This window comes from Corythoichthys intestinalis, chromosome 17 (assembly GCF_030265065.1).
Source record: "Corythoichthys intestinalis isolate RoL2023-P3 chromosome 17, ASM3026506v1, whole genome shotgun sequence".
NCBI classification, from domain to species: Eukaryota; Metazoa; Chordata; class Actinopteri; order Syngnathiformes; family Syngnathidae; genus Corythoichthys; species Corythoichthys intestinalis.
Window position 1 is genome coordinate 13,197,627 of NC_080411.1, and position 13,281 is coordinate 13,210,907.

General features: G+C 39.2%; 1 protein-coding gene across 1 annotated transcript; it reads left to right on the forward strand.

Annotated features, from left to right (window-relative positions):
• The first annotated feature begins 2,137 nt into the window (after nucleotides 1-2,137).
• On the forward strand, nucleotides 2,138-6,973 carry arid6 (AT-rich interaction domain 6). Its single transcript, XM_057819354.1, has 6 exons — nucleotides 2,138-2,280; nucleotides 3,245-3,407; nucleotides 3,650-3,702; nucleotides 3,831-3,928; nucleotides 4,021-4,180; nucleotides 5,247-6,973. The coding sequence occupies exons 1-6, from the start codon at nucleotides 2,272-2,274 to the stop codon at nucleotides 6,537-6,539; spliced, it is 1,776 nt and encodes a 591-aa protein (XP_057675337.1). The 5' UTR covers nucleotides 2,138-2,271; the 3' UTR covers nucleotides 6,540-6,973.
• The last annotated feature ends 6,308 nt before the right edge of the window (nucleotides 6,974-13,281 follow it).

Genomic DNA, 13,281 nt, shown 5'->3' on the forward strand with positions numbered 1-13,281 from the left:
AGGTGGAAAAGCAATATACGAGTACACCATTTTAGCTTTTACTCGAATCTCTGCCCTTTGTTTTTTTTTTTTTTTTGTTTGTTTGATTTTTAGTTGTTTCGATTTTTGACTTTTGTGCTTCTGTTTTTTAAGAAAACGTTTAGTTACATGCTTTTTCCGTCTGGTGACGGTAAAAACAGCAGATAAATTATTGCCCTCGTGATAAAATGAACACATTTTTGTGTCATTCGTTTTTTTTGTCCTCAGTTAAAGCACAGCTATATAATTACCATGCCGGTCTAATAGAGCTGTATCTGATAAAACGCTTTCCAAATCGGCTTTCTTGTTGAACCGGCCGGGTGCATGACATGCAAATCTCATCTTGACATGTTCGCCTGACAATAGATAAATATCAGAGAACATTTAGGCGAAAGATCTAAACGCTAGTTGGAATGATGATTAATCCTAACCCATGCAAGTATTTTTTAAATTTATTTTTTAAACCCTATAACCCATTTAACCCCATTTAAACTGAATGCTCATGTTTGAGCGCCGTCAATGAAATAATAATTATAATTAAGCTTATGTAACTTTTTTCTTAATTCTTAATGTAAAACCAGAGAGTGAAGAAAATGTAAAGATGACACATTACCATCAATATTTATATATTTTTATGGAAATATTGATGATAGACAAGAAGATTTTATCACCTTGTCTTTTCGTAATTTTCTCTTTTTTAAAATTGGCTGCATTTATTTTTTTTAAGTCTTTTCTATTTTTATCATTTTAATTGTATTTTTTGTATCAATTTTTCCCTCCATTTTAAGGGTTTCCTTTGTTCATCCTTTAAAATTGTAATTTACTGTATTTCATTTGATTTTTTTCTTTTCTTTTTTTTTTTTTTTTTTGGTTGATTTTTTTTTTTAACCCAATTTTTATTTTATGTTTTTCATTTTAATTTTTTATTTTCCATAATTTAATTGTCAAACTATATAAAAATATATTTTACTTTACAATTTTATTATTTTTATTTTCCTTTTTTTTACTTGCTTAGCTTTTTCTTTTGTAAATTTCATTTTCTTTTCATTTTTTAAAATTATAGTTACAAAGAACAATTTTTTTCAGTTGTGTTTTGACATTTTTGGTTTGTTAAGTCTTTAGACACAATAGCATAAAAAGTATAAACAGTTCTCAATGTTTTTAAAAATTGTTTTCATTTTTTAATTATATTTTTCCCCTACAAATCACTACTTAATGCAATTTGGGTTTTTTTACATTTTTAGTTTGTCTTTATTTCAATTCATTAATAATTACATTAATCAATGAGAATAACAAATTAGCATGAAAAGTATACACACATTTCTGATTTTTTTCTTTTTTAAATCTGTTTATTTTTTAACTATATTTATATATTTTCTCTACATATCACTACCTTTTTTTTCCAATTTTAAGTTTGTTAAGTCTTTAGAGTCATTGGCAATAACAAATTAGCATAAAATATGCAAACATTTCTCACAATGTACAAAATTATGAATTTTCTTTTCAATTACAAGTAATGTACTCCTTCAATAACATATTAATGACTATTACTGTTTAGGAATAGTGAAACACTCCATACAAGCCACCCCCCACCCCTGCCTCACCCAAATTGATCACTTTGTCAAATTGCAAAATTGCCAGTCAAACAAGTACAGTATTTTTAATGACGCAGTTTAGCACTTGGCAGAAATCCCAAAATTAATGCTTTTTCTTTGTCATTTTTAGCAACTTTTTTAAGCTGCTAATCATGACAAATTACACAATAAAATTCAAAACTGAATATCTTTACAATCTAATCTCAGTCAACCAAAAATAGACATGAGCTGTTGAAATGCTGCATTTCCTGTTTATGTCAGGGTAATTGCTATCGTTAATATGACGACATAACATGGCATGCTGCGCCTGTAGAGAATCGGCGCAGTCTTTGCATCAGCGAGATATCGTAGCATTTCATCATATCTTCATGATTCCCCTTAACAATATGGGCAAGTTGAACGACGCCGATTTGTTTGCTGTTGACTAATTCTGGTGCAAAATTGCGCCACGTGGCCAATTTCAGCGCCATGGTCGTTTGAGAACCGGTCCGACCGGTCGAACCGTTCAAATCTCAGCAGCGCCTCGTTGAAGTAATCAGACTCAGTCGCGCTGTCAAATATTTGCAAACGGCTGCCGATACATGCGTGCGTGAGTTCTCGTGTGTCACTCTGGTTTTAGATGGCACGCGGCGCTGACTAACTAGCATCTTCGTTCAGGATGGACATGGTGAGTGCAGGAAGTGGGTCATGACTTTATGTGCTTGCATCGCTTGTAAATTGTATTAGAGGTTGGTATCAATCGAGTTTTTTATTTGTAGTGTGACCAAGTTGTCCAGTTCACAATGATTTGCAAAGGTTAAATCGAAGTCAGTGCACTATTCGTATTAATTTTTTTTAGTGTCCGAAAATGTAGACAAACAATTTAAGGTATGAGGTTATATTCATGATTTGGAGCAAGAATTCGGGTTTGGGTTTAGGTGAAACAAAACAAAAAAATAGGGTCTTAAAAGGAGTACTGACAGAAGTAAAGCAATTTTTAGACCATTAGATTTTTTTTAAAAAAGTTATGGTAGCTTGCATGTTAGATTTGGGATTTGGTTATAGTTAGAATTTTGGGTATAATGGTTGTAAAATTTTTGGTTGCAGGAATTTCAATTTGGGTTAAGGAATAAGGATCTGAGGCTTGGGTTTAGGGTGTTGGGTTCGGGTTTGTAGATGATGTTTGAATTAAAGTAGTGTGAGGGTTTAAAGTTAGGGTTAACGTAGAGAATGTTTAGGCTGAGGGTTTCAAATTTATGGTTGCAGGAATTTCAATTTGGGTTAAGAGACTAGGATTTGTGGTTAAACTTTAGGATGAGTCATGAGGTTAGGGATTAGAGTGTTGAGTTTTGGGACATTTCCAGTGTAGGATTAGTGTTTAGAATTAGACTAACCTAGAGTATGTTTAGGCTGAGAGTTTTAAAAATTTGCTGGAAATTAGTGTTGGCACATTACTCAAATGGAGTCAAATAGCGGTTGCGTGTTTTGAAAAATTCCTGAAGGGCGACTCGTCACCTATGAAAGGACCCATTGATGCAGCAATAGTGCAGCTGTCTCACATCTGATTTATGTGTTTGATGACCATTACTCAATATGAAACAGAACAATAGGGTTTTTGTAAAAACACTTACTGTTGGTTTTGCTTTTGTCAGGCACATATTGCCAAGACTCACATCGGACCTTCAGGGGTCCTGGAGGAGCACCGCAGGGAGTTGGTTGGCATGAACGAGGAGGCCTTCCTGAAGAATCTATACCTTTTCATGAAGAAGCGAGATACACCCATTGAGAGGATTCCTCATTTGGGCTTCAAACAAAGTAAATAAGCAGTTTTGGAATTGTAGTAAGATTGAGACGAAAACCCGTAGACGCAAAACTGATTGACAAATGAATGATGCATACACATCAAATGGAATACATACTTCGGATGCCGTTAGGGCCATCAGAAAAGGCCTAAAAAGTTCCATCAACCTGATGATCATTTTCATACATTTCTTCTATTGCTAATGTAGATTCAAACAACTGAATTATCCCTAAAAAGTTTTATTCTTTCCCCACAGTTGACCTATTTGTGATGTTCAAAACAGTCAGAGACCTAGGAGGCTACCACCAGGTGAGCTTGTAGCTAACAAACATATTTGCATGATTGAAATCGAATGATTACGTTCGGTCTGGTACAGACATTCCATAGTTTTATGCCCCGAAAACCTTGAATAATTAAAGGAGATGTTGTTTGTGCAGGTGACAGCTCAGCAGCTCTGGAAGCAGGTCTACAACTCGCTTGGAGGGAACCCTCGCAGCACGAGCGCCGCCACCTGTACCCGCCGTCATTATGAGAAGTGAGTCACTGGGGGTACGGGGTACGAGGGGAGGCGGGGTTGTTTTGTGTCGGATTCTAACCTTACCGGCACATTGTCGGCATCCCGAACAGGCTGCTGCTGGCATATGAGTGCCACCTGAAGGGAATGCCGATGAACATGGTGTCTCCACACGCAGTGGAGCACTACCACCATCACGGATACAGTGTGGAAGACATGGACGGTTCCAGACCAGCCAAACGCAAGATGATGTCACTGCCGCTGCACCATCAGGTGGGTCAAATGATAATTTATTTTCCAAATCTAGATCACATTTTGGAAAGTTGATCTCTTAACAGGGCAGATAGTGGACATAAATGCTCTTTTCAAACTGACTAACTATTGTCTGCCTCAATCTCATTTACAAGCTTCAGACGTCATATCAGAGTAATTGTCTGATATACGATATCAGAAAAGCAACGTGACACCTGGGACTCATTGGTCACATGCCAAAAATAGTGACGCGTTCATTAGTCAGAAAGGCAGTTGATAAATTAAAATCAAAGACTGTAATACTTATATAACAGAAAGTCTCAAATAAGTGTCTTACTTAATAATGAATGCCGGTAATTAGATTGTTTGGTATATTTGTGGTTGGATAGCTCCTGTTGGACTTATTCAGAGAACTGTGAACTCAGCCAATATCATCTTCCTGGAATATCAGAAAGGAGTGGCCAGTCTGTTTTAAGAAGCTTTTTTTGTCGCTTGGTGTAAAGATATACAGTACTAACCCCTAAGAGCCATTATGGCCTTGTTCAGACTGGCAGCCAAAATAAATTTTTAGCCCATTCAGATTGAAACTGGATGGCTCGTTTGTAGTCTAAACAGTCACAAAGTACAGAAATCTGATTTTTGCGAGACGAATGGAAACCATCTATGGGAGGTAGCTTCATATCAGATATGGACAAGATGCTTCTCGGTCTGAACAGTTCAGATAGGTTTTGACTGTCCGTGACGTCACCCTATGCTGGATGACGCCAGATGGGTCAATAATGTGGCCCTGTCTGAACAGGCCCAGATTCCATTTTGGACACTTGCTAAAAGTAGTGTGAACAGTCAACTCTAAAAATCTGATTTGAGGAGGAATCCAAATCAATCAGATATTCCTGCAGTGTGAGCCCATCCTTTTGTTTTATAGTTGCCATTCTCTTGCGCAACAATATTAAGTGCTCCTAATTTGTACTTAACAGCATTGTGAAAGGGGATCAAAGCAACCATTTCATGGAATTAAAGGCTGAGGACAGATCCACTTAACTGATTCAGAATAATACTTACAATTTGCCACTTTTATCGCCAACAGAATCATCCCAACCTCCCACCAGGTCCTCATCACAGCATCTTTCCTCTCCAACTCCACCCACCCCATTACTATCACCCAAGCCACACCATTCTGCCACCTTATGTTCCCATCTCCGGTTCCATGATGACTTCACACAGACCTCAGATTGTCCCCCCGCCCAAAATACCCTTCCCTCCCTGCAGTCCGGCCCCGGCCGACCGAGTGAGGCCGCTGGAGCACTTGCGCTTCCTGTCTGAGCAGTACAAGTGTTCTTCTGGACTGAGCGAGCCCCTCAACCTTAGCATTAAAGCAGAGAGTCAAACAATGGAGCGGAATCCCAAATCCTCATTCTCCCCACCCTTGGCCAACAAGAACCCAAAGTTTCTGAACACGCCATGCTCTCTGTACAAGCAACTGTACTCGCAGGCAGAGAGGAAGAAGCCGGATGAGGCGGCTACAGTAGAAGTCAAGGCCCGGGAGGACTATGTGGTGGACCTCACCTCCAGCAGTAGTCCAGAGTATGAAGCCGCCCTAAAAATGAGGACCGACAACAGTATCTGCATTGCCAAGCAGAGCCCAATGGAGTACAGGAGTCAGACAGAAGATCAAGAACAGGGTTCAGTGTCTGACAGGCGAAACGTCAGCCACATGCTGCCTGTCCCACCTTCCGAAAACAACGGCAAAATGGAGATCGAGATCCCCCTGTCAGTGTTCCACAACTGGCTGCGGACGTATGGCCCGCCGGGTGCAACCCACGACGCCAAGCAGCTACCTCACTTCTTGCAGGAGGCAGCACAAAGAGGCAAAAACATGCCACCAGGACAATTATCATTTCACCCTAACTCCCATCAGCAGAACGTCACAGATCTCAGAGTGCCTGGCAGAAAAGTGCCAAGCCCAAAGTCCACTGGCGAGATGTCTGCTCTGCTCCACAACCGCAGTCAGAATCATTTCACCAGCTACACAGCACCTCCCCCATCCACTAGCGCTTCAAAACCCACCGGCAGTCTGGACGGTTCTCAGTTTCCCCAGCCAGAAGTGACGTCATCTAGCGGACCTAAACCCTTTTCTTTTTGGGAGGCCTCCACCAAAGACAAGCAACCACCCAAAAGCCCCAGCCCGATTCCGCAGGACCTCACGATGACAACAACCCGTCACAGAGACAGCGATCCAAACCGGAAGGCAGCGGAGTTGAACAAATCGCCGCCAACCGCGATGAATTCCAACTCAGCTGCTTCAATGCTGCACCTCACTAGTGAGGAGGTGATGAAGCTAAAAAAAATCATCTCCAGCTCCACGTGTCGCTCAATATGAAGGGAAATTAAATATAAAAATGCGAACATTCAGTGAATGCTAACATCTAACGCGTAAAAGCGCTAGACGATTAATTAGCATGGATTATAGCCTTCATAAACTGCTCCTACAGTACTGTATAAAACATATGGAGCAGCAACGAATAAAACATCGGGAACAAAAACACTCATCGATTTCTCTCTGCTCTACGAATAACGGACTTTACCTTTTACACTGTAAAAAAAATTTTTGAGAAAGAAAAAAAACTACGCTATGGAATAAGGATGAACGGGTTCACTAACTATGCATACTGTGATGTAAATAAAGTCTGGATTGGATTATAAATGTCTTTGGATACAAATAACTAGTATTGCACCGATACTAGTATCGGTACCGATACACAGTGGCGGACTTGGCAATTTTGGGGCCTAAGGCGAACATATCCAGGGCCCCTCTTCATGGGTCAGGGGTTAAAAAGGGGACAAGGGTGTGGAGGGAATATGTTCTGGTACACTAGGGCTGTCCTAAACGACAAATTTTCTCCTGATTAGTCATCTGACTAATTTGACGATTAATCGACTAATCTAATAATTTTCTTTTTTTTACTAATTTAGCAATGAAATTTTTGTTGATGCTTATTAATTCACAAAACTAGTTTGGAACACTTAAAATCTTTATTAAAGTACAAATAATCATGTAAATAACAATAATTAATCACAAATAAACAACGGGTTAAATGCTGATAGCATTTACTAGTGCAAAAAGAATGGAAAGTAAACAGTTATGGATCACTGACTTTGCCTTTTCAACATTATTCAAAACAATTCTTAAAAAAAAATTCTAGCAATATTATTATAGTATACTGCTATATATAATAGGATAATAATTATTCATTGCCAATCATATTTGTCATTAAGAGTGTCATTTGAAAGCTATTCTTTGTGTTATAATATTAATTCTGAAATATATGGGATTAACTCCAGAAATCGTTATTTATACGACGAACATGACGTGCTTTTGCTGTTAACCAGCTGTTAAGTGTTATTGTATAACTCAGGGGTCTCCAACCCAGTCCTCAAGGCCCACTGTGGGTCCTGGTTTTTGTTCCAGCCGATCCAGCAGAGACAGTTGAACCAATGAGGCTTCTGCTAAAACAAGCCACACCTGACTGCAATCAACTGATTGCACTTGTAAAACACCAGATTGGGGAAAAAGTGTTGTCATGGTGTTTGGTAGGAATGAAATCCTGCACCCACAGTGGGCCTTTGTGGAATAGGTTAGGGACCCCTGGTATAACTGATTGGAACTGGACTACATTGTTTCGCCACAGGGTGTGCTGTCGTTTATTTTATGTTCGGTGTGAAGAAGATGATGAAAGTTAACAGAGGCATTAGAGGCCTGTTCTCAACTTCTCCCTCACTGCACTTTGGCTCTGATGGAGAGCACATTCGCTCATTTGTTCGAAATTAACGATAGCCGACGTGCAAAGTAGCAAGTGAGCTGTTGAAATAGCGAGCTTAGTGGCGTGAAAACTGCGGGAGAGCTAAGTGAAGCTAAAAAACAGCTAAGCGGAGCTAAGCGATGCTAAACGGTGCTAAATGAGGCTAAGCGACTGATACTCTGTCCGTCGTCGTAGAACAGTTCATTGTAGTGCGTGTGTGTGTGTGTGTGTGTGGGGGGGGGGGGGGGTAATATAAATGCAGCATTCAAATGGCTTTCTTTTTTGTTTTGTTATTTGTTTGTTTGGTATGCTGACATAATTATATATGACAAATAGTTGGGGGTGCTGCTGGCTCCGGTGGCCCAAGCCGTTGTTCGTTGGGGCAAGGGCAGCTGGTTGGGGGCCCCCTACTGGTTGGGGGCCTAAGGCGATCGTCTACTTCGCCTGAATCGTAGATCCGCCTATGCCGATACACTAAAATAATGTTATCGGTATCGGGGAGTACAAATAAATAATGTGCCGATGATGTGTAACATGTACTTTTCGAGATCCATTCTCACACCAATTAGTTTACCATTAGTAAACGTCCAATCCATTTGAAGTGGGAGGGTGGCTAACTTTCCCACTTTAAAAGGATAGGACATCTATCACCCTCAATGGCATTGAAAGAGTTAAGCAGAAGAGTTAACCAAATAGAGTTTAAAATTTTTATTTAACAACTTGGCTTGTATAAAATAAAATAAATTGTCAGTATTATACAGAAAAGAGTTTAACAGATTAAAGTGCCTCAGACTAACAATGTGGCTCAAGTACCGTTTGGCATATTACCCAAAACTAACAATTTAAAGAGCAGACAAGCACAATACAGTAACAATAGCTAGTGTTTCAAAAAATGTGTAAACAACTTGTCTGTTAAATTGAACATTTCACACAAATAAATGCAGCATTTGCAGTTTTACACTATATGGCCTGAAAGCTGTGTGAGATATAAAAAAATAAACTGTAAATTTTCACACACTTAACTGAAAAACATTACACTAAACTGTGTGTCAAGGTGTTTAGAAACACTGCTTAAGTTAGCCAGTCATACTCCATATTTTTTTAACCAACTGCTCAGGCAAACTAGCTTGTTGACATTTTCAGATAACAGTGCAGACCTTTTCTTTTTAACAATGTGTCCTGTCAAAGAAAACAGTCTCTCGCAAGGAACAGTTGTGGCAGGTGTGACCAGATACTTTTTTTGCAAGGTGGGCCAGCTTACTGTGGGCACCACTGTGCGCAGATCACCACTGTAGTGGACATGAGTCGATGCTGGCACTGTCTAGTGATTTGTCATTGGTTGTTGTTATTGTTTGTTGTCATTTGATTTTCAAGGCCCAGTCTCTGGCTACCCAAGATAGCAGTAATCAACCTACTTGTTGTCTTTTTGTTGACAAGTCCGAGTCTGCACGCTGCCAGTGTAGCTTGATGACTGCGGCTTGTTCCCACATTGCTAACACTAGCGAAGATATGCTTTGCCCGAAGGTGGTACTTTAGGCTGGTTGAGCTTCGATCGAAGGACAGTTCATTACAGCAGTATGTGCACACAACTTTGGTTTTATCCAGATTTCCATTAGGCAGCTTTTTAAAATGGAATTTGCCATGAAGCAGTCCTGGGTCATCATCCTCACTCATCGTGGGTGGCTGCATTTTGTCCTGCATTGCCGCGCGGAGAATGTAAACATCAGCGTGTGGGACTACGGGAGGCATTTGTGGCCAAACTTAGTGTGAGTGGTAAATTGCGTTTTTTTTTTTTTGTTTTTTTTTGCGATTAATCATGGTCGTTAACGGGTTATTGTTGACGGGCCTAGTTTTAATAAATACCAATAAAATATTCAGTCATTTTCGAGTGTCTTTCCATTCTCATGGCAACAGTAATTTACAGGCTTTTCATCAAGATGCTAATCTTGCTGAACGACAGGTAATCACTATGTACTGTGTCAATTACTGATACATAGCCAAGCAACTATCATCGGGTGAGGTAATTGCTAGTTGCATTATGATAGCAGAACATTTCGGGATTTTCACCAGCAGACAAACAACCACCGCCCATTGGTTCAGCACCTGTCAAAGGGCGTCATCGCATTCCAGGTCAAATTGATATCACACCCAGAATGAGCTACATATTTCTGATAGCATGCTATCCAAAAGCAGTGCCTTTTTGCCATGTGATCATACTATCATTCTATCAACATGTACTAGCTAGCGCAGCACAAGAAAGCTAGACATGATAATCAATTCTGGTTGTGATGGCACAATCAGAATTTCTCCCAAAAATTTCCTTGAATCGTTTTAGCTGGAATAACTCCGACCTGTTACATAAATCAGCGAGATTTCAGTGCCAAATTTGTTTTCTACATGTAAAATTACATTAGTGCAAGTCATGACTGCAAGTCAATTTCATTATTTCTTTTTTTTTGACATTCTCACCATTACATAGCTCTTTGTCTGCTGTTCGAAATCCTCCCAAAGTTTAGCTAGCGGATTAAGTTTAAACTTTTACAGTATACTGTTTTTGAGTCAAGAATGACCCGTTTTCAAGTTCGGATATGTAAAAATTACCACAGATTTTGAACACCCAAACTTGAAATCCTGTCAATTTTGGCCTGAAGTGAATAGAAGGTTTAAACTCGGAACTATATTTACCTTCAAAATAAAGTATGTTATCCATGGAAGGGTACCGTAATTTTCGGACTATAAGCCGCTACTTTTTTCCTTCATTTTGAATCCTGCGGCTAATAGTCCAGTGCGGCTTATTTGTTGATTTATTCGGGTTAATAGGTAACACATGCCTCCTAGCATGCATTGCAGCGCCAACAATGTAAACACCAATCAAAATTCATGTTCTATGCTATTTTTTTTATTCCGTTACTGTTCCAGTTGTTTCATTAATTGCTATTTATGGTATTTGGGAACACTTTATTTAACAGCAGCGTCATACGACTGTCATAATTATGACATGACACTATCATGGGCATTAATCAATGCTTATAACAGATGTCAAGTGTCATTCGACAAGTTATGTTAATAACGCCATTTATATCCAGCTCGGATCTTTTGCATCCATTCAAAAGTGAGATCATTTGCCGGATAACACGAATGACATCTGTTATAAACATTCATTAATGCTCGTGACAGTGTCATGTCATGATTATGATTGTGTAGTGACAGTTTTATGGCACCACTGTCAAATAGTGTGTCACCAAATAGTACAACTAGGAATAAATGAAACAACTGGAACAGTAACAGTTATAAATAATTAGCACATAACATGAATTTTGATTGTTATTTTCATCTGGAGCACTGCAATACATGCTAAGAGGCATGTTGGACAGCAACCGGGTTGACAGCAGGTGGCAGCCGAGGTTGAATGTCTCCCCCAAGGGAGCAGTAATGGCCAAATGAAGCTTATTGAAGCAATGAAGCTTTGCAGCCAATTGATTCAAAGCTTCATGGTGGTTCATTTGGTCTTATGACAGTCGTATGATGCCGATTGTCAAATAAAGTGCTACCAGTTGATATCTTTTGGTCTAAATATCCCATAATACAGTGAGGACAGCTGCGGCTTATCTATGAACAAATGCCGTTTCCATGTCACATTTGGTGGGTGGCGGCTTATAGTCAGGTGCGCCTTATAGAGCGAAAATTACGGTAACTACTTACTACTGTTGTCACGGAACTAAAATTTTCAACTTGATAATAATACCCCAAAAAAGTACCCGATACAATTTTCGGTACTACATAAATAAAAAGCCCAAAATTCTGTTGTTTGTTTTGTTTTGTTTTTTTGTTTGTTTGTGAACTATTTCATTGCTATCGACAGTGGCAGACGTCAAATCATGTGGTTCTTAAAAACTAAATTTGACAACAAATTTCTGGTGGCCTGTGGTCGTGCAAATACAAATAAATGAGTATCAATATCATTTAGGGATACAAATTTCAGTATTGATACTTTTGACAACCCAAGAACTTCACTGAAAAGTTAGTCTGTGATTTGACTCAGCCGGAAAATACTAAACTTTTGCAGTATATTGTTTGTGGGTCAAGAGTGACTCATTTTGAAGTTTGGATATGTAAAAAATACCATGGATTTTTGCATACTCAAACTTGAAAACCTGTCAATTTTGGCCCAAACTTAATACAAGGGTTAAACTTGGAACTAAATGTACCTTCTAAAAAGTATTTTATCCATAAAAGGATAACTACCTACATTGAAAAGTTAATTACCAGTAGAAGTGAGCCAGGACCAGTATAACACTATCAAAAGCAATGATGGACATTCTACGATATTGTTCCGCACAACTTCAAATGTATGTTCAGTAGATGTTGAAATTTTTTAACCTGTCATTTTCAGCCTCTATGCGTAACCGTGTCAATCTTATCTGGCGTAGGCTTTCACAATCACCAATACTGATGTAGCCTTGATGAACATTGATTAGGGCGAGGTGATTGCAATAGTATTCAGAGGTGGATTATAGCTTTGAAAATTAATTGACGTGGAGGAATGCGAATATTAAAGGGCGCAGCTGGGGATTTGTCCTTATAGAGTTCATTGAAGTTATTCAGCATCATCCAAGCAGTTATGCACCGCACCCTTACGATGCCTGCAATTATTGTGCTTAGAAAACAATGTGGGGATCATAAAAAGGTTTCGCAATTAATTCATAGTTGATTGGCCGCCAAGTGCAGTCACAATACGCTTCTTTCTCTTTTATTGGATGCGATGTGAACTGTGGAAAGAAAACTGGAATCCCCAGCGAAGGCTGTACTTAAATAAAAATAGTGTCAGGTTGTGTTTATGTGAGTGACACACACACAAACACACTCATGGAATTACATCGCCATTGAGGATACAAAACAACTTCAACGAGATGACTGCGGTAAAATGGTTTTAGCATGTTTGCCTTTTTGCGGCATTGGAAATTTGGAATTGGTTAAACCCACTATATATATATATATATTAGGCCTGTCAACAATAACGCGTTAACGACCATGATTAATCTGGAAATATTATTAAATATAAAAAAAAAAAATAACGCAATTTACCGCTCACACTAAGTTTGGCCACAACTGCCTCCCATAGTCCCACAGGGTGATGTTTACATTCTCCGCGCGGCAATGCAGGACAAAATGCAGCCAGCCACGATGAGTGAGGATGATGACCCAGGACTGCTTCATCGCAAATTCCATTTTAAAAAGCTGCCTAATGGAAATCTGGATAAAACAAAAGTTGTGTGCACATACTGCTGTGATGAACTGTCCTTCCATCGAAGCACAACCAGC